A 25619-nucleotide genomic window follows, 5' to 3' on the forward strand; every position below is an offset into this window, starting at 1 on the left:
CGGCAGATCACTAACGGCAGAAGCCGTGCATGCAGCCGCTATGCCAGTGAAACGCCGCAGCTGATAAAGTTCATCGTCTTTAAACACGTTCGCTTGGTGGCCGCTATCGAATGTTAGACGCATTAACTGGCTGAGATATTAGTGATATCCAATTAAAACGAACCTGCGCGATGCTGCTCAAAGGACACGACCACCCCGTTCGCAAATATAACCCCCGTACAATTTGAATCGATAAACGGCACAGAGTCACAGACTGCAATCGATACCAGTGGGCTGCTGCTGATCACACGTCAGTGAGGCCTCAAACCTTTATTCAAGTAACAAAGCACTATTTTAATAACAGTAATCAGAAAAAAAGCAATATACTGCTTATTTTGTAAAAAATGACACCGTAACTATGTTTGTCGGTTATTATATGTACATTAATAGATCAAATATGATGATGATGATGATGATGATGATGATTTATTGGCATCCCCTTTGAAACGGGGCGGCGACAAATAGTCACCTAGCCTGCTTGATTTAATCAGGTATACTATACATGTTCTTTATCTTGCATTTTTGTATACCTATCATTATTTTTCTTTTTCAAAAATTTACCTTGTACCGCTGCCTATGATTTTAAGAGATCAGGTCGCATCCATCTTTTCCCTACTTTTTTTCCACCAGTACTCTAATCGTCTCTTGCTGATCTCTACGGCTGATCTGTTTATGTTTCCTTCCACTTTAAACCCAAGCGCTTCTGGGAGTTGCACGTTACCTACGGTTCTCGCTGGGTGGATCCCGTCGCATTCCATTAGGATGTGCTGAGTGGTCCCTGGATCTTTACTGCAGCATACACATGTCTCATCTAATTCCGAATATTTGTTCCGATATGTTTTCGTCCTTAGGCAACCGGCTCGAGCCTCAAATAGCAAGGCACTACCCTTTGTGTTATCGTACAGATTTTCCCTTCTAATTTCTTTCTTCTCATTCTTGTAAATCTCCATTGTCCTTTTCGTTTCCATTCTTTGCATCCAATTCACGGTCTCTATTTCTCTCACTTTCTTTCTGATGACCCCTGGTTGTCTATTTACAGTTTCGATTATCCTGTACTTGGTTGCCAACTTCCTTGACCTCTTCCTCCATTCTGTGTCCACGCTTTTCATGTAGAGATACTTGTGCACTTTAGCCGCCCATTTATTTTCATCCATGTTCCTGAGCCTTTCTTCAAAACTAATTTTGCTTTGTGCTTCTCTGACTTCAAAAGAGGCCCAACCCATGTCTCCATGCACTGCCTCATTTGTCGTATTACCGTGTGCTCCCAAAGCCAACCGGCCTACTGATCTTTGGTTAACTTCCAAACCCGCCAATATATCCGATTTTAAGCATATAATGGCATTTGCGAATGTTAGCGCTGGCACCATTACTCCTTTCCAGATTCCACGCACCACCTCATACTTATTGTGGCCCCACAGTGCTCTGTGTTTCATTAATGCTGCATTCCGCTTCCCCTTTATTTTCAGATTATCTTGGTGGTTGCTTGAGTAATTCTTTCCTTCGTTTATGTGTACGCCGAGGTACTTATATTGCTTCACTATATAATATTGAGCCACGTTGAGCGCCCCTAGCAGAAAAAATACGAACTAAAGTATCCGACCAAATTACAGTAGCTCCACTTGCGCGCTTATGCTGGAACGCGCCGCGGGTGGTTTTTCGCCCTCTGTGGCCATTTGGTAAACTCGACTGTGTGCGGCCCACTCGACCATTGTATAGTAGACTCTGGTTCAGGTAGCGGAAGCAGCCCTTGGTTTCGCCACAGTAGCGCCGTAACGCGGCTGCTCACTGCAACCGCTTTGGTCACACTACCAAATACTTCTAGTATGCTCTACCACGGCTGCTCCAATTTCGCTTGCTCGCCCATCGGCCTCCGCGTTCTCTCGTTCGTTAGTTACGTGCAACCTGCGGGATCGAACGCCATCGGCGCAGTTCCGCAGCAACGTGTCCCGTCGTTATGGAACATTCCGAGGTTGAAGCTCACTGTGGCGTTACGGAACAGTACTTCTTTTCATCGTGGCCCTACGAGGACCGGCTCTGTCTGCGCCAACTGTACGATCGGTACATGGTCACTTGGGTGTTTCCTATGCAACAGAACGAAGCCACTCACGGCAAGAAGGACGATTACAGCCAAGGGTCGCTTTGGGACTGGCTAGCTCGCAAGCTGCGATCTACGCGTAATCGGACCGTGCCGGCGAAGAAAATTGAGGAGTTCTTTAGAGAAGTGATCGGTGGTGGCGTGAGGCCGGACGAGGTTTCCCGCAAGCTGGACTCTCTGCTGTTCCCGAAGGGATTGCTTCCGTCCACGCTGGACGAAACCGACGACAAGGCCGAAAAACGCGAAAACAAGAACCATCCCGACGTTGAACGGGAAGTGACAGAAGTCGACGTAGACGCGCCTCACCCGCAGACGTCCGGGAGGAATGCGTCCGATCCTCAGGAACGCGAGAAACGGGTCGCGGATGCAAGCCACGTCGATGGAACGACAGAGAGCCCTCCGGCGGAACTGCCTCCTGCGCCGAAACGCTGCCGACACGCATCGGATGGCGTGGCTGATGCATTGCCCTCGCGGGCGCGTACCGTTACCGACGCGCTTGCGCCGGCAGATCCGGTGGATGCGGTGCCCGTGTGCTCGGAGAATAACGCAGCCCAGATGCTTGAAGCGGTTACCGTGGATGTCCCCTTCTTGGGCAATGTCAGTACTAGCGACGGCGTCGTGTTAGCGCGGTGTGACGTGGAAACCCAGTGTACACCAGAGAACGTCGAAAAGCAAGTTCAGTGTAACGTTTTTTCAGACATTTTGAGTGACTACATTGACGAGGAAAACGCGCTCCATCTAGAAGTGATTCGACTGTATGGGCAACTGCTCGACAGGCAGGAGCCCGCGGATTAACGCGCTGCATTCGAAAAGGCAAAACTCAATCGGTTTTACTCTTTCTTCAATGGCAGTGCAATCACTTTAGGTGTTATATGCTTTTAAACTGTAAATAAAGTTAACCATCCGACTTGCATGTCATTACGCTTTATTGCCATCATTTTTCTAATGCAGAGCCAAATATTCACACACACACAAACACAGAAATATGTATTAATTTATTTATTTAACGATACCTTATGGGCCTATAGAGGCATTGTGTAAGGAGGGAGAGTACACTCAAGATTATAACATATATAATAATTTGAATACATAGGTGAATACATATACTAAAAGATACCGGATAAGAAATGCGCTAATATACAGTAACCCTTTGTAGGAAGGATATACTTTTTTTTTAACCGAGAAAAAGGTTTCACGAGGCCAACAGAAACGGTTTGCAAGAAATTTCGCGGCAGAACAATAAGTAATTTATCGAAAAAAGTGGGACACATTCGTCCCACTGACACTGAATGGAACTTCAAAACGTGAGCCGCATTTGTCCCAATTCTCCTCCAGGGCTCGTGCGCTATTTTCCACCTGCATGGAAAGGCCGAAAACACGTTGAACAGAGCGTTACATTGCACATAGAGCACAGAAGGTTGGTGCGCGCTTATTTCTTGGCAGTCGAGCACCAACGACACCGCCTCCTTTTCACGACCTTCTGAGGGTGATGCCCATTTCTCAGAAATCGGACTTCATCCGCAACCCCTACCATTTTCTGACCATTTCTTGGCCCTTTTTTTGTTGACTCGATACGGCCGATTTCTGGATGCATTTTAATGTTCGGCCGTTTATCAGCTGGCGGCCGAGGACGAGCCTGAACCACAGGTAGCTCATTTCACTGACTGCTTTCATTTGAAGGAAAGCCTTTACTATTCCTGTGTCCAGCAGAAAGTAAGAAATTCGGTACCAGGACTTCGTAGATATTCGATCCACCGGGTATGCATTTCTTCCTTGGTCAAACTTGTCGGCTCCACCCATCCAGATGTAGTCGGCGACTGCGTTTGGGCACTGAACAGATATGGATGAGCCATTGGAAATCTTTCTAACAACGTCCGCATGCAGTGTCACTAGGGTGATGAAAGTTGGACAGCACGTGTACGTCTTTCGTATTACGCCATTGATAAGCTGCGATGCGCCTTTTCGCCCGCCAGGTATACTGTATCTTCTGTAGATTGTTCCGTTTGATTTCATCAGGTAAATCCTTGCGGTTTGGACGAACCGTTCCTGCTGCCAAAATCTCCTTCTCTTGCAAGGCCTCCAGTAGGCCTGTGGATGTGAAAAAGTTATTGAAATATAGCTGTGCACCAGCCTCTACTCCATTAATGAGGGAGAGCACAGCGTGTTCACCGAGACGCACATTGGCAAGTCGCTCTGCGCCTTTCCCTTCCTAGAGCTGAAATTCAATCAGGTACCCTGTCTGGGAGTCGGCTCTGCACCATACCTTGTATCCCCGCTTTATAGGTTTCATAGAAAGCTACTGCTTCAATGAGGACTGACCTTTGACGCGTATCATACTCTCGTAAATTGCTTGGTGCGCTGATGGTGTGTATTGCCTCTTGAAACTTTGATTCAGTGCATGAATCAGAAGGCGCACTCTCGCCAATCTGTCGTACCCTTCTTCACCTTCCTTTTTTTTCTTTGGTTATGTCGGTGAGGTACAAACAGTTCATAATGGTCTGAAAACGCCGGCACGACATGACCTTCGATGTTTCAGGACAATTGAAAAAACTATCACTACTCCAATAAAGGGGTAGATTTGATGTCTGGGATTGGTGTTCATCAGCAGCAGTATGCCGAAGTATCCGCGGAGCTCATCAATTGCAAGTTCCTTCCAATGCTGTCGGCCTTTCTGCTTTGCAAAGTGGTTTGTCTCAGTCACCAGTGTCTGCATGATACCTTCGTCAAAATAAAGAGCAAGATATTCCCATGGCGTCGTTGGGGATTTTGATCAGTACTGTGGGTACCAAATTTTCGGATCGCGGACGACGTGCTCCGGTTCGCTGCTACCCTAGGCTCTAGCCTCCTCCACTTCGATTTCGGCTTCGTGGCAAATTGCAGGCTCTTTCTTTTGCCTATTTCTCTTTCTAGTGTACCTAACCTCGCACTTTATTGGTTTGCTCGTTGACTTCATTCATTTCCTGATCCGAGTCCGGCGGTGCGAGCGCGGGTACGAAGTCTTCGAACGTATCCCTATCTGAATCACTCGACGCAGGATCGTCAAGAATGCTAAAATATAGTTCCAGCGCTTCTTCTCGCGTCAGAAATCGTTTACCTCCATTTTGAGGAGCAAACAGAATACAAAAGTGTGAGCAAAATATTTCTCTACAGGTCGCCCACGGGCAGTGGTGCAACTAAGCTTAGCACATACATCATGCAGTTTTCGGCATGGCACTATTCAAAAAAGTTTTTCTCAGTGTGTATTGCTTGTATTCTTGAAAACACGCAATCATTACAAGCTAGAACTGTTTCTTTTGAAGCACAGAAAAGGGAACACTCACTTGACATCTTGAAGAAGAAGAAATAAACTTTATTTAAAGAAGCCGGCACTTCGCTTTTAGTTGCCTCAGGTGTCGGCTCGATGTCCTTGGACTCGGGCGGCATCTTCGTCTTGCCGGACGGCCCAGAGCTGGTCTTCCAGCTCCGAACTTTTCAGGGCCGCCTCCCAGCGGCGGCGACGCCGTCGTTTCATTTTTATATCTGCTGTTAATTGCTCGTCATATTTATTTGTCATCATCATTGTGCTATATTAAGTTCATGTGTGTTTTTTGTCTTGTGTTTTTTCTATAATTTTATTTTATTAATTTGTGTATCGTTACACTAGTAAAAGGTCACGTGGTCCACCTCATAATTATGTTCATGTTTTTGCTGCGTGGGGTGCCGAAGGTCATTTTTCGTCACTTATAGTGAAGAATTAAAAATGTAAATCCACGTTTAATGAGAAAAACAGGGCTCGTTCTAGCCAATACGATAGACGATCTTCCCATCAGCGGGGTTATCACAATTCATGTTCTCAGCGGTTGTCTGTCCCTTTAACATTTCCATCATAAATAATTCAAGGTAGCTGACTTGTTCTATTTGTGGAATAGTTGAATGACCGCATGAAATGAATTTAACTGGGTCTTGTAGAGGCAAGACAATTAAGAGCAGCGCTCTTAATTGCATTAAGGAACAAGCGGATACTGTCCAGCCATGCCTCTAACTCGCATAAGAATTTCTGTGAGCACTCGCACAGTGACTGAATATCACTTGCCGAAAGAAAAATACGCTACATCATCAGCGTAAACGTATACGTGCTTACATAAGGATGACAAGGAATGGAGCTGAGCAAGATATTCAACAACAGTGGGGTTAAAACTGTGCCTTGCGGAACCCCGCGCGTTTATCTGAATTTTCCTGCTGAAATTCCACTTTGCGCACAGTAAAACACCCAGCCGTGCAAGAAGTCAGCAGGCCATGTTACAAAGTATTCAGTAATACAATATCCAAGCTGCATCCTCTCTATTAAAATAGGGTATTCCACCCTATCGTATATGCTTTAGAAATGTCTAGTGTAACTAGAACCGCACATTGTGGTAACGTGCCAACTGAATACGGCTCTCTAGGTGAACGTGTGCGCTCCAGATTGACATCCCTGGCCTAAATCCAATTTGGAAGGGACTCAATAATTTTCCTGTGGTCACCAATTTAATCGTAAAATGCGTGCGAGTAATAGTACTTTGATTAATTTTACAAAATTGGATGTTAGAGAAATAGGCCGAACATTGTCTAGTACAAACCTTCTGCTTTGGTCTTCAAGCAGTGGAATCACCTTCACGATTCTCCACGCAGGAGGGATCCATGTATATTGTATAGAATAGTTTATGGCATCTAACAAAAGCTTAGGAGCGACATCAAACAAAATTTTAAGCATCTTAGTAGTTAGTCCATCGGAACCTGTGGCTGCAGCTGGTAAACTTAAAACCCGCCGTGGTTGCTCAGTGGCTATGGTGTTGGGCTGCTGAGCACGAGGTCGCGGGATGGAATCCCGGCCACGGCGGCCGCATTTCGATGGGGGCGAAATGCGAAAACACTCGTGTACTTAGATTTAGGTGCACGTTAAAGAACCCGAGGTGGTCCAGATTTCCGGAGTCCACACTACGGCGTGCCTCATAATCAGACCATGGTTTTGGCACGTAAAACCCCATAATTTTTTTAACATGAACAACATAGGACAATTTTGACAAAGAAATCTCTTCAAAATCTTTTATTGTGCCCTGTCTCTGAGGTCAGCAGGAAAGACACGTCGCGAATATCTCACGATTACATCTAGAATCCGCTTTTTCACGGGGGTTTGCAAGTTTACACGCGCGTAAAAAGCATCGCGGAAACTTGGATTTCGTTCCGCAAGGTTACAAGTCCGAAGATTTTTCACAATGTTGCGCTGTCAACCACTTACAAAACAAAACTGTTCAAAAAAGAAAAGCGGAAGACACACGAGCACGGCGTTCACCGGCTGCCACTTATAGAAGCCTTCTTTAACCATCTCTCGGAAATGCAAACAATCTCCAGCCATTTTCTCGTTCAGCCACCATGGGGTTGATGGATAGTACATGTATCTGTCTGATCTTCGCGCTTGTGAATTCAGAAGTTCTTCTGACTTCGTTCATTACGCTTTACCTGGGTCTAAATTTGACTAGACTTCAAAGCAATTTAAACTTTTTTTAAATGCAGAATGTAATAAGACTCTGCAAGCACACATAATCGCTGCTAAGTGCACAGGTTCCGCTTGTCCATGCGTCCGTGGCACATTGGTTTCAGTATCGGGCTTCTGGGCTAGAGGTGCTGTGTTCGAATCCGGCCATCGGACAAATTGAATAGTGTCTATTTAATATACAGTACCTCCTCAAAAAATGATCACTTTGCAAAGTCACGAAGCCATGTAAAGCCAGAAGAACGAAGGTTGGTCAAATCCACGCATTACCCATCATCATCGTGCTGGGTCAGCTGGCCTGCTTGCAGCTCTCGTAGACGCTGACGACATGGCTGCCTCTAGTAAGTGCATGAAACGCTATTCGGGCCAAGCAATCACACGTTCACCATAGGCATTGGCAGAAGGGGCTGTCACTGTACATGCTGAATGGGCGCCAAGACGTGCCTGTTGGGAAGTTTACCTGTCTCGTGGCAAGTGCATCTTCAGCTTACTTTATTCTGTGCGAAATTAACTTTCCGTAAGGTACGCACCGGAACCAGGGCGTACTTATTTATCTACAGAGGGCGCTCCCACTTTTTTTTTATTCTTTCAGGGCGGCAAATGGCTTGCGGCATTGCCATGTGGGCAGCAAGTCTATTTTTTCTATTGCTCAGTAGCCACACCACCATGGCATGGTTTGTCTTCGCTGTATTTCAATATGCAATTAAACAAATAAAGAAAGAACACGTATTGGTACCAAGAAATATGCTTTTATTAGTGTTATTACACAAGCAATGAAAGCCACAATGTTGTGAAAACAGTGCAAAATATATACCTCATTAAATTAGCACGCTTTGGTCTTGAACCACTTGTTGCGTGGACGCGAGAGACTGCAAGCAAAAAAAGAAACAACAATGAATAAAGCTCTGATCATGGTTTCATCAGCTGTAGAAGGAGAAGAGAGAAAGATGAGGACAGGGAAATGTCCAGTGCATCGATTTGGAAAAGAAAAAGCTAGCAAGCAAAGCACAACACCCACCTAGATTTCTTGTGAAAATGGGTGACAGCAACAAAGTGATCTGACAAATTGGCGGACGACCAACGTGCTGAGGATGTGTCTGCTGTTGTCCACAATTCGAACGTTCACTTGGACACGGTAACTGTTGTTACACTTCAGAGCGATCTGCAACACATACAAAGGACGGTAGTTTCTGGTGTTGAGCTTTCAGATTGGAGTGGAGAAGCTCCTAAATGATGGAGTTAGTAAATAGAATGCATGCTGATTCATTTAATGCTTAATTACTCACGACATCGCAGAAATAAGGTATATTGAATAAAATGCAGGTTTATTTATGGTTTTCGTTATGCATATGACAGTATACATATTTACTAAAATCAAAAACCAGCCCACTTGAAGCACCAATGCTTTAGTGTGCAACAGGGCAGCCCTACTTGCCCGCAGTGGACTGCCCACTTGTGATAATGAAGTTGAATACTTCCATTACCACAAGGTAAACTCGCTGCAGAACTGGCCTGACAAATCCTGTACTACCTCTCCTGCGAAGGTAAACTTTAAATTAAGGGGTTTGGGGTCACAATCTAGGCTGAGAGGGGTTCAGTTATGGACACCCATACACAATTCAGCCTATTTATGACGTCACGGCTTCCGTTGATTCATGCGTCATGACAGCGAAAATAATCTAAAGCATTTCGGTCTCCTTGGGGCCCCATATGGTCATTTGTGCCACTTTTGTTTAACGAGATACCACAATGACCAAAAAGGAACCGGTATAAAAGGGACCAGTATAATTGTAAGATCACATATGTTGCTTGCTTGCTGGGCTCGGAAGTCGACTCGGGGAAGCCATCGCAGGCACGCACCAAGAGACGAGACAGGGCAGCACGGTAAAAACGTCTAGCACTCGAGGTGTCATGTCTTAGGGATGGCTTCCCCAAACATAGCTGGGCCAGCTTTGAACCGGCGCACACTGCACTTGACGACCGTCCTGTCCTGCGTCTCAGTGCAAAATGTGCGCTCGTTCAAATCTGCGAAGTACAGTGCAACTTACTAACGGCAACCTTATCCGCAAGCGTGGCTAAAATGGACAACCGGCGAACGAACTCTTACCAGAGGTGGTTCTGTGGTGAAGCAGTCGTTGGAGAAGAGCTTCAGCCGAGTAAACGACAGCACCCAGCCGTTCCACGACGACCCGGGATGCGATGAATCCGGGTGGAAGTACTGACCAACTGCACGAGACAAGTCCAAGGACACGCCCCAGTACTCAACCTTACTGCACCACAAACAAACGAACAGAGAAACGCAAAGATCGACGCCGTATTCGGGAGGCGTTGACAATAAGGCTGACGCCGGGAGCATCTCACGCGCACTGACCGCATTCGCCCCCAGTGGCATCCATAAAGCTGAGCCAGGCCGTGTACTGCAAGGCGTCCACCAAGTTTGTACAGCGAAACGAAGGTGCTGGATGCATGAATCTGCATGCGAGAGAGAAATAGTCGAGGGACGACACTTTTTTTGACGAATGCAGTTGTCACGCGACGGAGATACATGCGCATGCACCAAACCGAGCAGCTAAAACACCAAGTATGAATGCATGGCGCCAAACTTTGAAAGCCAGGAACTGAGAGCAAAATATGTGGGTCATGCATCGGAGCTTGTACCTCGTATCTCAATGTAGCACAGCCCGTAGCCACGAAGCCCATTGGCGCTGCTCAATCGGTTTAAACTGCAGGGATGCCTTCGCAAGATGAAAAAAAAAAAGTGGTTATCGTTCACGTTATAAGCATCTAACGTGACGGGTATTTTGTCCGTTGCGTTCGGACCAGCATATAGACCACGGTCTGGTGTTTGAATACAGCACCTCCTCAGCAGGAACACTAATGTGTGCTCGGAACCCCGATTCCAACAACCGAAGTCAGAACGCTGTCCCTGGTTGGGATCTTGCAATGTATCTGAAAGCGAACCGTTAGATCGCCTCCTCGAAAGACGGCGGGAAACTGGCATCACTATTCGCAACATTGTGATCAAAATAATAAAGACCGTAAAATGCACGACGATGCCGCAACTGACTACGCAAGCTCCGTAGCAGAAAACGGCGTCCGCGCATGTGCTAAAGCAAGAATGAGCGCGGCGTGCGTTTCTCTCAAGCGCTGCTCTGTGGTATGCCTGTATTATCGAACGGAAAAATGCGCACGCATACGATGCGCAGATTTAAAGGCCACGCCAACATCCGTCCCATTCGAGATCGATGGGCTGCGAAAAAAAAAAAAAAAAAAGCTCCGTCGCATGCCCCCGCGCGAGGGACACGTGTAAATGCAGAGCATAGTGGGGTTCCGTGGTGTTGGTGGTCTGGGTTGAGAGAGAAGAGAGAATCGTAAGTAGGTAACGTAAAGTTGTTATTATTTTATTGGCATCACTGCGATTCTGATTATTATATTATATTATTATTGCTTCTCTGTTCTCTTCCTTTTCTTTCTTCTCTTCAGAGGTTGCGTCGACGAGGGGGATGCCTCCGGTTACGTCCGTCCCTCTCTGCGGGGCCTCTGGGGAGCGTGGTCGTTGAGATGGTGAGTGAGTGGCGAGTGTCGATTTAGCGCATGACGAGCACGACCACCTTGTGGTCGCTAAAGTGGACGGTGAGAGGGTCCGTGAGTAGGGGCTGGACGCACAAGGATGAGGAGGAGGACGCGAAGACGAGGTCTATGCAGGACCCATGGATGGTGGTCGGCTGCCTGCTGTTGACGGGGTTGTGGTCATACACGCAGTCGAGACCGTAACGGTCGCGCACGTGCCTGACGATCCAGTCGTCTTTGCGAACGTCGACGTTGAAGTCGCCGACGAGGACTATGGGTCGTCGTTGTCTTTGCGTTTCTGGTTGTTCTGGTTGTCGTCGTTGCTGGCGTCGATGGTCGTTCATGGCCAGTTCGAGGAACTCTGCAACGGCGTCTTGGTTGAGTTTCGACGAGAGGTAGAAGGTGATTACGGTGATCTCGCCGTCGTCTTGGCCTTGGCCGTGACGGTAGGCGTCGTCGCACACGGCGGTGAAGCCGGCGTATTCGCCGCGCGTGTCGGCGTTACTCCAGGTGTGAAGGACCATCCCTCCTCGCCACGTACGATGTCTTGAACTGGTGCTTCGGCGCTGATTTTGGATTGCGTCGAGGTACTAGTTGAAGGTCTTGCTTCCATCGCTTATCAACTGCGACCGCCGACGAACGCAAGAGTTGACGAGTGGAGCCCGCGCCAACCCGCTTTATATTCCTAGCGCGCGTTAGAGGGAGAGGGGGTGGAGAGAGGGCGCGCTATCACGCCAGCACCTGCTGTTGCTACGGTGCTTGCAGCGCCCGAGTGCGACTCAACTACGACGCTTCGCGCGCGGCACATGTGCTGCAAGCGTGATGCGGGAGAGGAGGAGTGGGGGAGAGGGCGCACCTGTGCTCGAGCTGTTGCGGACGGACGGCGCACGCTACATGCGAGTTAAATGCATTGAAAAATCGAACAGCCTTCCTGCCCTGCGAACGTGAACGCATGTCCAGCGAAGCTGTATCAAACACCACACATGGTCGAGCATTGTATTCACGCTGTTTTTCTGGCGTTTTTAATTTCCGTAGCCTAGCCATGGCAGTCTTAGAATGAACTGAATGAGTTGCTAGACGGGTCTTTCTTTTGTATATGAAAGCGTGGTGACGTGACTAAGTATGTATGCTGTATGCCTGACTGCAAAGAAAGATACGCCGTTTACCTTCAATTAACCTGGAGTTGTGTTTACGCCACGAAATGTTCCGACCAACGAGAGGTATACAGCTGCGCTGTAAAAAAAAATAACCATTCACCTGCCCTGTGTGTCGATCAGCAGTTCCATCTTAGGCAGCAGGAACTCGTGCTTGTTGACGAGCGCGACGTGGGGAACCATGGCCAGCAGACTCGGCACGATTGCACGCTTCTGATCCGCGTTGTCCTTGGCTGGGAACTTCGGCCAACCGCTCCAGTCGTGAACTTCGTCCGGGTGGTGACTGGGAAGGTCCACCGGGCGCTCGACGTTGGGCTGGATCCACAGGCCCATCTGATGCGCCTGATGGAATCCAGGAGCTTTGCGCTGGGGGCGGTAGGCACGTATTCGATGTCGATATACTCCGACTGGGACGCTGCGGCCTGAGCGACGTCGCTGCTGCTGCTCGCCCAAAGCTTGCAATCGCCCCCCAGCAGCATTGGGTAGCCGGTGTAAGCGCTATCCTAGCAGTCGTCATCCCTGCAGAGACCAGCGGCAGCAGCATGGCCCGACGACGCCATCCCCGAGGCACAAGCAGCGAGAGCGGCTGTAGTGGATCTGTGACTGTTCAATAACTGCCGATTGGCTGTGCAGTGACTCGTTTTATAGCGTGTTCGGGAAGTGTAGTACTCCGGAGGGCCCATGCATAGTCTTGTCTGCTGCAAATGGGCGTGTTCTCGTTTTTCTGTTCCACGCTTGTCTCCTCGCCCTCGAACCGCAGGATCGAGGCCGAAAATATTGTATCAGTGTTTTTAAAGCGAAGCTTTGTACCTCTACCAGCCAAGGGTTCTGTCGTGTCCGTCGTTGTAAGCAAAAAACGATCCCGATGAACCGCTAACAATTGCAGGTATAGCAGTATAGCTTACTTGAATTCAGGCATTCAGCGTACAACCATAGAGAAAGGAATTCAACAAGAGGGGACACTCCCATAGGGCCCAGCGGCCGAATTGACTGCAGCGTGCCAAGCGGTCGGTGTCGATCACTTGCATCACTTCCGGTTTCGGGCGCGCGTATTTTGAACGCAAGCTAGCACGCCGGCTGAGCCCCCCCCCCTTTTCCTTTTTTTTTTGCTCTTCGTGCATAATCGGTTTATTATTGAGTAAAAATGATTGCGAACGATCTCGTAAAGTCCCATCGAATCTGTGCCACGTACAATTTCACAAAGTACACGCAAGGCCTTTTGTGCAATGAGGAAATATTTATTTTGCTCTATATAAAAGCTCGTTCCGCGCTTTTTGTGCGTTCATCCAACGTTGTGACACCAGCAGGTAAGGCGGTAGTTCCTGTATGAAGCTCCACCGGACGGTACCAGCTGAAAAAAAAAAGTAAATTACAAGCATGTTACATTTGCAAGCACGTAACAGCATGTTACAAGCATGCGTCATTTTGGTATTTAGACATAGGAATACTGCGAGGCGAAACCTGCGAAAGCGGTGAATGGGCGGCATTACAAACAAAAGCAATTCGCTTTTACATACATGGCGTAGAAAATACCCGACTCATCCAAAACATATATGAAAACATCTGGTTTCCAAGCGTTCCCCAATTTCCGGGCATTATTTCCTGCACTTAGGCAGCACAAATACACGAGCGACTTCGCGTTTCCAAAACTTGGCCTCGGGCGACGCGACGGTACGCGACATACACAGAGACGGACGCAACAGACACTCAAGATAAATGCGTGGGTGCAATGCCCTTTTTCAGTCCTTTAGAAGACGTAATTTTCGAACTACAAGTTTCTCATATGTTCGTCGTTCGCGCGTTCTGCCGGCGCCAGCAGCACACCCCATGTTATCACTCTTGGCAATCGCCCATCGCGTTTTCAACAGGCGTGAGTACCGAAAGAAAGTATATGTTGTTGCGGAGCCACAAAAAACGTCACAGACTTGTCCCTCTAAGATTCATTACATGCCAAACTAACTTTATCACCACGGCCGAGCTGTTTATCGCTAACTGCGTCACAGCGCGCTGTGCGGCCAGCGTGCCTCAAAAGTACCCCATAAAGTAACGAAATTACTTTTCGGTAATGTCTGGCGTCAGAGAAAGCGGCACAAACTTCTCCTAGCAAGATGCACTATATAGACTACACACCAGTGACACCACGGCTGAGTTCTCGCTAACTGCGACACGGCGCCCTGTGCGGCCAGTGTCGCTCAAAAACCGAAATAAGTTACAATAGTCCCCTAGGAAGCGTCGGAAACATGTTTCAGCACGATTCATTTACTCAAATTAACTGCGCCAGGATGGCCGAGCTGTTTTTCGCTAACTGCGTCTTAGTCTCGGTCCCGTGCCGTAAGCATATAATTGCGTCGTAGACTGTGAAACAAGATTTCTCACCTTGCCGTAGTCCAATAGTGCAGTGGTGTCTTGTCCCAGTGCAGAAGGAACGCAAGAACACGCCGAGAGCCCAATAAATCAGGTTACATTTAAAAAAGAAAAAAAGAATGAGACAGACGGGGTCGCCGCGCGCGAGCGCTCAAACGCGCGCGCAGCCATCCTCGCTGGCTTCGGGGGAGTGTCTGGCAGATGACGCATGTAACTGGCGCGTCGTTGACCTGTGGCTAGGTAAGGCAAGGAAAATAAGTCGCAAAGCTTAAGCTCATTTATACGCAAAACGTTTTAGTTTTCGCGGCAAAGCATTCAAAAAATAAATGAATGCCTGTTAACTTAAGTTCACTTTCTTTTTTTTTCGATGCTCGCGGCAGCTAACGTTCGGTGTCAAAAGTATAGCGTGACGTATGGTGACGTGTTTCATGTTGCCAGTTTTTGCCGAGTGTCCCCTCTTGTTGAATTTCTTTCTCTATGGTGTAACGTTCGGTGTCAAAAGTATAGCGTGACGTATGGTGACGTGTTTCATGTTGCCAGTTTTTGCCGAGTGTCCCCTCTTGTTGAATTTCTTTCTCTATGTCGTCGTCAAGGTAAGCAAGCGGCACGCGCTCCCGTCTCCAGTCGTCGTCAAGGTAAGCAAGCGGCACGCGCTCCCGTCTCATGTCGTCAAGGTAAGCAAGCGGCACGCGCTCCCGTCTCCAGTCGTCGTCAAGGTAAGCAAGCGGCACGCGCTCCCGTCTCCAGTCGTCGTCAAGGTAAGCAAGCGGCACGCGCTCCCGTCTCCTGTCGTCGTCAAGGTAATCAAGCGGCACGCGCTCCCGTCTCCAGTCGTCGTCAAGGTAAGCAAGCGGCACGCGCTCCCGTCTCCAGTCGTCGTCAAGGTAAGCAAGCGGCACGCGCTCCCGTCTCCAGTCGTCGTCAAGCAAGCGGCACGCGCTCCCGTCTCCAGTCGTCGTCAAGGTAAGCAAGCGGCACGCGCTCCCGTCTCCAGTCGTCGTCAAGGTAAGCAAGCGGCACGCGCTCCCGTCTCCTGTCGTCGTCAAGGTAAGCAAGCGGCACGCGCTCCCGTCTCCTGTCGTCGTCAAGGTAAGCAAGCGGCACGCGCTCCCGTCTCCAGTCGTCGTCAAGGTAAGCAAGCGGCACGCGCTCCCGTCTCCAGTCGTCGTCAAGGTAAGCAAGCGGCACGCGCTCCCGTCTCCAGTCGTCGTCAAGGTAAGCAAGCGGCACGCGCTCCCGTCTCCAGTCGTCGTCAAGGTAAGCAAGCGGCACGCGCTCCCGTCTCCTGTCGTCGTCAAGGTAAGCAAGCGGCACGCGCTCCCATCTCCTGTCGTCGTCAAGGTAAGCAAGCGGCACGCGCTCCCGTCTCTAGTCGTCGTCAAGGTAAGCAAGCGGCACGCGCTCCCGTCTCCAGTCGTCGTCAAGGTAAGCAAGCGGCACGCGCTCCCGTCTCCTGTCGTCGTCAAGGTAATCAAGCGGCACGCGCTCCCGTCTCCAGTCGTCGTCAAGGTAAGCAAGCGGCACGCGCTCCCGTCTCCCGTCGTCGTCAAGGTAAGCAAGCGGCACGCGCTCCCGTCTCCAGTCGTCGTCAAGCAAGCGGCACGCGCTCCCGTCTCCAGTCGTCGTCAAGCAAGCGGCACGCGCTCCCGTCTCCAGTCGTCGTCAAGGTAAGCAAGCGGCACGCGCTCCCGTCTCCTGTCGTCGTCAAGGTAAGCAAGCGGCACGCGCTCCCGTCTCCTGTCGTCGTCAAGGTAAGCAAGCGGCACGCGCTCCCGTCTCCAGTCGTCGTCAAGGTAAGCAAGCGGCACGCGCTCCCGTCTCCAGTCGTCGTCAAGGTAAGCAAGCGGCACGCGCTCCCGTCTCCAGTCGTCGTCAAGGTAAGCAAGCGGCACGCGCTCCCGTCTCCTGTCGTCGTCAAGGTAAGCAAGCGGCACGCGCTCCCGTCTCCAGTCGTCGTCAAGGTAAGCAAGCGGCACGCGCTCCCGTCTCCAGTCGTCGTCAAGGTAAGCAAGCGGCACGCGCTCCCGTCTCCTGTCGTCGTCAAGGTAAGCAAGCGGCACGCGCTCCCGTCTCCTGTCGTCGTCAAGGTAAGCAAGCGGCACGCGCTCCCGTCTCCAGTCGTCGTCAAGGTAAGCAAGCGGCACGCGCTCCCGTCTCCAGTCGTCGTCAAGGTAAGCAAGCGGCACGCGCTCCCGTCTCCAGTCGTCGTCAAGGTAAGCAAGCGGCACGCGCTCCCGTCTCCTGTCGTCGTCAAGGTAAGCAAGCGGCACGCGCTCCCGTCTCCAGTCGTCGTCAAGGTAAGCAAGCGGCACGCGCTCGGCACGAGCGCGTGCCGAGCGCTCCCGCGTTCGTCGTCTTCCACAGCTGTCTGCGTTGCCGCTCATCATTCCAGCTCTTCTGTCGTCGTAATCGGGAGGCCGCATTACGCGGTTATGAACCATTGCTTTAGGCAGTATGAGCCCATTAGCAGTGCATCACTGCATGCTTCGCACCTCCCCAGGTTTCACGTTAGTGGAGCTGCATTTCGCTCAATGGGTCATTTGACACTTACGCATGTCTTCTTTCTTCATTCTGGGGTTTTGCGTGCCAAAACCGGTTCTGATTATAAGGCACGCCGTAGTGGAGGGCTCCGGATTAATTTTGACCACCTGGGGTTCTTTAACGCGCACTACAACGCAAGCGCACGGGCGTTTTTGCATTTCGCCTTCATCGAAATGAGGTCGCCGCGGCCGGGGCAAGGTAAATACACCTGGTAGTGAAGCTTCCATAGAAGCCCATACGTTCAAAACATGGCGGTTCATCGGCGGTTCATAAAACCCCTTGTTAGAAAGTAGCGACACGCTTTGATCTACGCCGCAACACCCTCGCCAGCGCGGTCAACCTCCGCTTTTTCTCCCCCTCTTTGAATGGCTTCGGCGCGCGATACTAACCCGTCAGGTGACCATGACGTCACGAACACGGCGCGAAACTTGCTTTCGCGCGCCTTCAGTTCCTCCCGCCCGCCATGCTCTGTCCAAGTGGTGGTCGCCGTGCCGCTGCGAACGTGTGTTTCCGAAGTTTTTCCATCCTTCCGTAGGAATCTGAGCTTCGTTCTCCGTGAAAATGCCTTACTGCTGCGCGTTTCAATGCAGCAACAGGTCAGAGAAAGGGCCAGCCTTATGTTCTATCCCCCGAGCTGAACGGAATGTCGTGCGCCGGATGCAGTGACTCCTTAACATCGGGAGAAGGGATTTCGCCTCTTCTAAGCACGCCGTTCTTTGCGAGGTGAGTGTTACAGCTTTCCTCATATTTGTGGGTGAAGTTGCATGGAGACTTTAATGCTGTTTTCATCGCCGGACTCTTCGTTCAGTTCAATACAGAGCACCGATAACTGTGCATATATATATAGTGCTTTTTTTTGAGTCACTGAAATTTTCGCTGACTCTTCGAGCCGTGACAAAGCTTTTTGTATTTTCGCGCGTGCGTTAGTTTTCAAATATATGTAATTTATGAGTTAATGCCTGGAACTCCTATCTTGTAGTTATGTGCGTGCGTGCGTGTATGCGTGTGCATGTATGTGTGTTCGCGCGCGCGCGTGTGTGATCCTTGGGCCTGATACTTGTGAAGCCAAGGAACTTTTTACTCTTGTTGCATGCTTATTGTATCTTTGCAAAGTTTCAATACGGCGTGCATCTTTTTGTTCACGCGTACACTTTATGTTGCGAAGGCATGAACCGCAATATATACGTACATAAGTGGTGTTTCTTTTAGTTACATGTATAATACAAATGTGCATTCTTGTGCCGCCTTCCCTTTCCAAGAGTGCAAACTAATTAAAATGGAAGAAATTTGCTTCTTACCACCCGTGTACTCAGAGATCACTGTCATTTAGCTCCATTTTACGAACGATCACTTTGAGCCAGCTCAGAACTCCAAGACCAACTTTGGGCCGTCCAGCGAGCCATGGATGCCGTGCGGGAGCAACAGCTCCCAGTGGCCATCTAGGCGGCCCCAGGCCCGGGCCTCCCAATCGCCGGATTTAAAATAAAGTTATGTCACTCACTCACTCACTCACTTTGAGCCAAATGTATTTGAAGCCTATGGAAAGAAAAAATTGGAGCCCAACGCAGTTCCTACTTTGTCCTCGCATCGGCCGCCTAAGGAACGAAAACCCCTGCGAAAGTAAAAATAAGTCGAACCGCTCAATGATATCTTGGCAGCCGCCGTGAAGTAAATAGAGCATACGCACGGAAGCGAAGTTACGTATCTGGCATCTATTGTTCGCGGATGCTTATAAAGTACAAGCCCCATTCTTTTCATAATCTCCCTGAATTCTGATAAACTCTGCATCTTGAATTCCATAATCAAGTGCCATATTCTTAGAAGTTTCCGTGTGAGCAATCAGCTTTTTTTTTTTTAGATTTAGGGTAGCCCCAGAGGTGATGGAATACAATTCTCGTCGTTTCATCGTCACGAAAATGCAGACGCGTGCGTTAAGTTCTATATTGGCTCTTTCGCAAACAAAGCATGTATTTTGCTCAGTGGCATTGGTACAAAGGCTCTTGGCCCACTCATTTCGGTGAATTCACTTTAAAAAAACTATCACATTTCTTCTTGGGGGACCTTCTTTAAGCTTTTTAAAAGCCACGACTATGAAACAAATTCTCGTGTATATTCCACGCTGCTTACATTATGTGCGTTCAATACACCTCCGCTTTACAGACAGCCCAAGTAGTGACGGAGAGGCAAACTGCTCAGCCACTGCTTGGTAATAATTTTCTCGAAGCGCTTCCAGCTTTTTTTACCGAAGCGTCTTCAACAAAAAAAAAAAAAAAAGAAATTCTCACGACGTTCTATCGGAAGCGTACTATCGTCACGACAGTTTTTCAAGTGATGAATTACCACATAACGCTTCAAAGTTCCCAATAAACAAGCGCGCGCATTGGTGCCAATGCGGCTGCAGCGAGCCAAAGGACAGTTCAGCGTGCCGTGCGCACCGCGCCGGCCCGAGGAGGGGAGAAACCCGAGAATTGAGAAGGAAAGAGCTGCATTGCATTGCATTACAAGTGATAGCGGCGTCAACGCCCGCCGCTATCGGTGGGCGCCGAAAAAAAGGTATTTATTGGTAACGATCAACTAAAATAAAGTTCTTTTCTCGCCATGAGGGGCGTATATAACATTGATTAGGAAATTTATTTTCGTTAAATGAATCTTACTGGGTATCTAACTAAAAAAAAAAACGTCTTTTTCTTTCGCAATGTTTGTTCTCTCCAAACATAGTCGCGCTTCAATCGCTGCTCCATAGTTGCTCTCATAACCACCCTTGCTGATGTTGGTGACAATTCGTTCTGAACCGTTTTTCGCCGGAAGCTTCGCGACCATTTGGGTCGACCTTGGCCGGGATTCGATCCCACTACCTCGTGCTCAGCAGCGCAACACGCCTTAGCTGACTAAGCCACCCCGGCGGGTACGCATAAAATGTAGTTCACCGCTCAAACGAGCCTACGACTTTTAACAGCGAAGCTGTTTAAGCCAGCCGTAATTTGTGGTGCATATCAAGAAACTATAGAGAAAGAAAATAAAATAAACTTTCTTGCAGAGGCGGGATTCGAACCAGTGCCTAACCCCGGTCCCAAAGCGGGCGTCGTAACCACTAGGCTATACAGCCACTTTTTTTTTTTTTTTTACAGCCACAAATGCCCAGCATGCATTTCTGCGAACCATATGATTGCGTTCGAGCGTCGTCGTCTTCGTCCACAGCTGGTGCGTTCGTACGCTCGTGCTCTGCGAGGTGCGCTATGAGTTTTGCGCGCTATGAGAGCGAGAGAGAGAGACGCATTCGCGGAGCGGGTCTACTGGAACGCGGTGTCGGTGTTGCAAGCTGGTGACCGTAAGTCCGAGACGCGCGAAAAGAAATTAGCATCATGAGTAATCAGATGAAAAGTTCGCCCGCACATCCGGAAAATGCTGGGCTACGATCGCCCAGCTTCGCTGTTTCAATCGTTCCGCGGCCGAGTGCAAGGTTAAGTGATTTATTTTCTGTGGCGATGCTGCCTTATCCGTGCTGTATTTGCTGCGACAAGGGAATCTTGCAACAGCTCTGAATGGAGCTGCAGTGTTTGAAATAAATAAAAAGAATGCGAGGCTCAACCTACTGATTCCCTAGTGTACACCTTGCCTTCATTATTTTTTTCGTAATAAACTCACAATAGAGAGTGCATGAAAACTATATTGAAGATGCCCGGCGATTTAGGCGGCGTGGAGCCACTGGCCTAGGTGACGGCCGCGAGTCCTCGGACTCGGACTGCCCACGGTTGATCGGCGAGGTCGTGGCTGAGCAGGGCCGCCAGCCATCGCGCCCTGCGGTTCGAGACTGCCATGTCTACCCAGTGTTGTACACGTACCTCTAAAACAGGAACGAAAGCTCTTTCTTCTTTCCTTCCCAATCTTGAAACGATTTCCCATTTCAAGTTAATTTAAAGGGGCCCTAAGCCACCCCTCGGGCTTGGTGAAATAACAGTCCGCGGGTAGCATACGCTGCTGTGAATATCTCAGCCAAGTTTTGCTGGCGTACACGGTGTGTGAAGCTCGCAAGCGGAGTGCGAAGTCACCTTTCACTCAAACGCGCTCGTTTCAACAGAAGCGATGATCCTCACTCTCTTCTGTGTGCTTTATTACGTAATAAAGCACATTCGAATACGTGGCTGCTATTGGTCGCTGCGGTCGGCTACACCACGGCCGCCGCGGGGTGCCGCCACGAGTCCATTGGCGGCTCGCTGTGGACAACGGCGTTTGTCTTACGTTTAGCGCGCCGTAGGCACCAAAATCGGAAGTCGTGGCGTCTACATTAACATCCAAAATGAAATGTGAACTGCGCGCCACGGTGACATTTTGAAGGTAGAATGTTGTGGCCCCGCCCCACTCCGCCGTAGCCTCCGCAGTGCAAGGCATTGAGAGAGGAAGGGGAGCACTGCGGAGGCCGTGTTTGATTGCCAATAGCTCCGCTTCTGCTGAACGCATTGAAGTACTTTTTGCGGCACAGTATTTCTGAAATAGCCTAATTTCACTTCAAATGTATTTCTCTACGTCGATAAAAAGTGGTTCACGGCCCCTTTAACGTGAAAGGAACGCGTTCCAGTTACACTTCGAACACTTGAACTGTCGTTACACTAACATTAGATTTGGTTTTTTAAATTAAAATATAGTGTCGGATAATCCTGAGGCGAAATAAAGTGAGCAATTGAATACTCGCATCGAACTACGTATATTATAAGAATTTGAACATCACCGGCAGCAGATTATCTGGAGATAAAAAGAATCCAAAGAAACACTTCTAGAATAATTTTTTCAGGGAGCACCTGACATACTCCAGACATTTCTAACTGCAACTTTGGTGCTCGTCTATTACAAGTGCAACACATATGGCACTGCGCCCCCGGCGGGCGCCTTGAAGTGAAAACCAGCATTCTTCATAGCGTCATGACGAATGTGAGTCATGTGAGGGCAGGAAATTTTCCATCCGGCGCGAAAGCCCTCGAGTTGCACTACGATCCTGACGTCATCGGTGCATGCCTGCATGGAGGAAAGAAACTGCAGGAGAGAGCGTCACGAGACAATCTTTAAGCCTAGTCATAAAAAACATAACGGAGAACTCGCGAAAAAAAAATGGCTGGCTCTTCCGTAATCGAGAGATGTAAGCATGACATGGCTACCGGCAAAGCAGATTGGTTGTGGATGATACTTGCCACAATCTTAAAATGGGTGTAGTGCATGTTCGCAACGGCACAACCCACCGCACCGCACTGCAGCACGCAATACTGTACGCGCTGCCCAGCTAGAAGAAGAAAACCGACTGAAGGTAGTACGACAGGCAGCGAAATACGCCGGGGAGACACAGTCCACTGCCCAGCTATAAGAAAAGCGCCTGAAGGAGGCGCCACACAGCATGGCGTCATCTCTCGAGGCGACGCAAAAACCGCGCCGCGGAACTCGCGGACCGCTGCCGTTCAAAACGAGCACAGGCAACCCTGTCTCAGCTCCAAAAGATGACAATTAAGTGTACGGTGCCTTTCGAACGTCGCTACTGGAAATGACAAATAAGATTTCAGCGTACTAGAAGTTACAGCTTCAGTGAGATTGTGAACAAACATTAAGAAGAACAAAGAAGCAATATGTTTTGTAACTTGTTTGGACAGTAACTAGCGTAAGTAATGCGGTCCTGTACAGAGGGTTAGAGGCCAGAGAGCGCATGTTCTTAACTTTTGACTGGTTGCTCGGATGACCTCGTTTTGTCCTCGCAAGAATGCCCGAATGTTCTCGTTTGAGTGCCCGGATAAGGGCTCTGACTCTTGGCTCAAGGTTACATGAAGGTCGCCGACAACGGAGATTTATTCAATGCTTAAAAATGCACCATAGTCACATGACACGCAAGCGGTAGTTCTTTGCGCCTCACGTGGTCGGCCATCCGTCCTGCATGGTGTGCTGTGTACGTGCGTGCGTCTGTTCAGTGCCGTGGAATGTTTACAGAAGGAACGCCGTTCCTTCTGCCGTTCCTTCGTACACCTAACGAGTTACAGTTCCACTGACCCTTAACGGAACGGCGGCGTTCCTCCGTTCCTCCCAAAAGCAACTAGTTCCAGGAACGCCGTTACGTACAACACTGTACAGTCTGCCACGTTCATCGCGGACTCCTGCGGCTCGCTGCCGGTGCATTAACACACCATGTGCTGCAATAAGTTACGTGAAACATTCATTCAGGGTATAAGCTCAGATTCGTGCGGAACTGTACGACAGTGTCTTAATCTTGCTGTCAGCTTTGTCAAAACCGACACCATTTGGGTCTACTTATATTATTATGGTTTTGTAACAGACGGTGAAAAGTAGGCATGAAGCGCGTTTTGAATACTCCCAGTTTATATGAAAATCCCGGATTCACTACCTATATCCCAACCTAACAATTGTGGGGTATTACGTGACAAAACCACGTCTTTTGCATAAGTTGAATAATGTTGCTTTTAAGATGCAGCTCAGTTCACTTCCTGAGATTGGGAGGGAAATCATAGCAGCCTTGCAACGTGTTCGTCATGCTACTGCATCGGCTACCATGTTGCTTGGAATAATACAGTGTCCCGGTATCCGTATGTTATGTGCAAATATGAACAGTCCCAGCGGAAAAGATTAGCACACGTGACTGGTGGCCGGAGCGGCACATTCCATTTTTCAAAGCAGGGGTGCTCGTCGGAAAACGTGTCGTGATTTGTGTAAGGAAGCATGTTGTACCTTGTCCTTATAGTCACCAAACATAAAGAAGTTGCATAAGGACACCAGGCGAACCTAATATATCCCGCATGAAAACAAAAACAAAAAAAAAACAAGAGGGTTCACACATTTCTTTTGCAGCTTCTAAATAAGCCAGACACGTTAAAACTGCGCGATAAATGATGAAGGCAGTTGCGCCGCTTCCTGTCATAGTCGGTTTTGCGCACAGTATCTACACCCATCTACCCCAACCGACGCGGAAACTTACGCCCCTATTCCGCCAATGTGTCAAGAATAAGTGAATGGGCTCACACTTAAATATACGTGCACTTTATACGCACAATAAATGGCTGACTACACCGATAGCGCACGAATGGTTGAAACTGAATGTTTCGTGACGGTCCACGAGAGTAAGCGAGTTACTACCGATAATACATATCTGCTACAAAGTATTACAGTGTACAGAACAGCTACGTTTAAAGCCTTGTGCGCAGCAAGAACAAACCTAACGAAACTGAGCACAACCGTGAGCGATTAGGCAGAAAATAATCAAATAGTGACCGCACCGAGAAACTTTACTGAGTCAAAAATATGACAAGCCGCTGCTTCAAATTATTTGCCAAATAAAGAATGAAGAGCAAAACACACTAATCCTGATTCATTTCATGAGCGGAAAGTTTGGAATTCATATTTAGCCCCGCTTTTAGAGCAAGCACCATATACGCTGCTCGCGCCATTTGGACGTAGCTTAATCATCTCCGAAAGCGCTTTTACATGTTCTCTGAAGCTGTGGCCAAAGCTTCGTGACGTCCACCCAGTCAACGTCTACAATATCTCCCAAAACAGAGGTTTCTTAGCCGCACCGGCGTCATAAACATCCATTGTAAACACGGAGGCCACGGAGGCAGTTGAGGCAAGCAATGGACGCGTCACCACGTGATCAAACATGGCAGCGCCCACGGGATCGCCGCGAAAAGGGTCAATACATCGCCGCGTGGGCTCAGAGCTTCATTTCACATCGCTGTGGGTCGAACTATATAGGCTTTTGCCTTCACATTCTTCAAAAAAATTCTAGCATACCCCGTAATTTCTTTCTCCTGTGTCCACGCGTTAGACACTGAAGCCAGCAAAGGTAAATATGCGTACAAAAAAAAAAAAAAAAAAAAAAAAAAACTCATCACTATGCTCTTTGCTTTGCGGGTTTTGTTTGGCTTAAAGTAAGTCCCCGCGAATGTATATAAAAAACCAGAAAGCAAGTTCCCATTCTAGAAGCCTTTTGAATTTAGCTTCTCTTCTATCGTAATAATGGAGAGGCCTCTTGTGTCGTGTGCTAAACAGCTTCACTCGTCATCCACCTTCACAGAGTGGAATGGCTCACGATTTCTTTGCTTCCCGCGAGTTCTAGCCAGTTTTACACCAAAAACTTCATACCATGTTGTTACGCAATCTGTATGTGACATATAAATTGTATCGTGCGTTTCTACAAAAATGAAAACTACCCAGCCCGAACCTCAAATGTATGACGAGCCTTTATCAATTAAATATAAACGAAGCGGGGTCCACTCATCATCTCTCGCTATTGGCTTGCGTGGATTCTCAGGTAACTGAGGGATTGTCAGGGAGCAAACAGTGCACAAATGCAGCAGTA

At 48.8% G+C, this 25619-nt stretch overlaps 1 protein-coding gene across 1 annotated transcript; it reads right to left on the bottom strand.

Moving 5' to 3' along the window:
- Positions 1–8398: 8398 nt before the first annotated feature.
- LOC119452294 (uncharacterized) lies at positions 8399–12974 on the bottom strand. Its single transcript, XM_037714531.2, has 5 exons — positions 12474–12974; positions 10018–10118; positions 9754–9872; positions 8665–8808; positions 8399–8515 (listed from the first exon to the last, which is right to left on the bottom strand). Exons 1-4 carry the CDS (start codon positions 12701–12703, stop codon positions 8665–8667), a joined length of 594 nt encoding a protein of 197 aa, XP_037570459.1. The 5' UTR covers positions 12704–12974; the 3' UTR covers positions 8399–8515.
- Positions 12975–25619: the final 12645 nt, after the last annotated feature.

Source organism: Dermacentor silvarum, chromosome 1 (genome assembly GCF_013339745.2).
Source record: "Dermacentor silvarum isolate Dsil-2018 chromosome 1, BIME_Dsil_1.4, whole genome shotgun sequence".
In the NCBI taxonomy this organism is placed as follows: Eukaryota; Metazoa; Arthropoda; class Arachnida; order Ixodida; family Ixodidae; genus Dermacentor; species Dermacentor silvarum.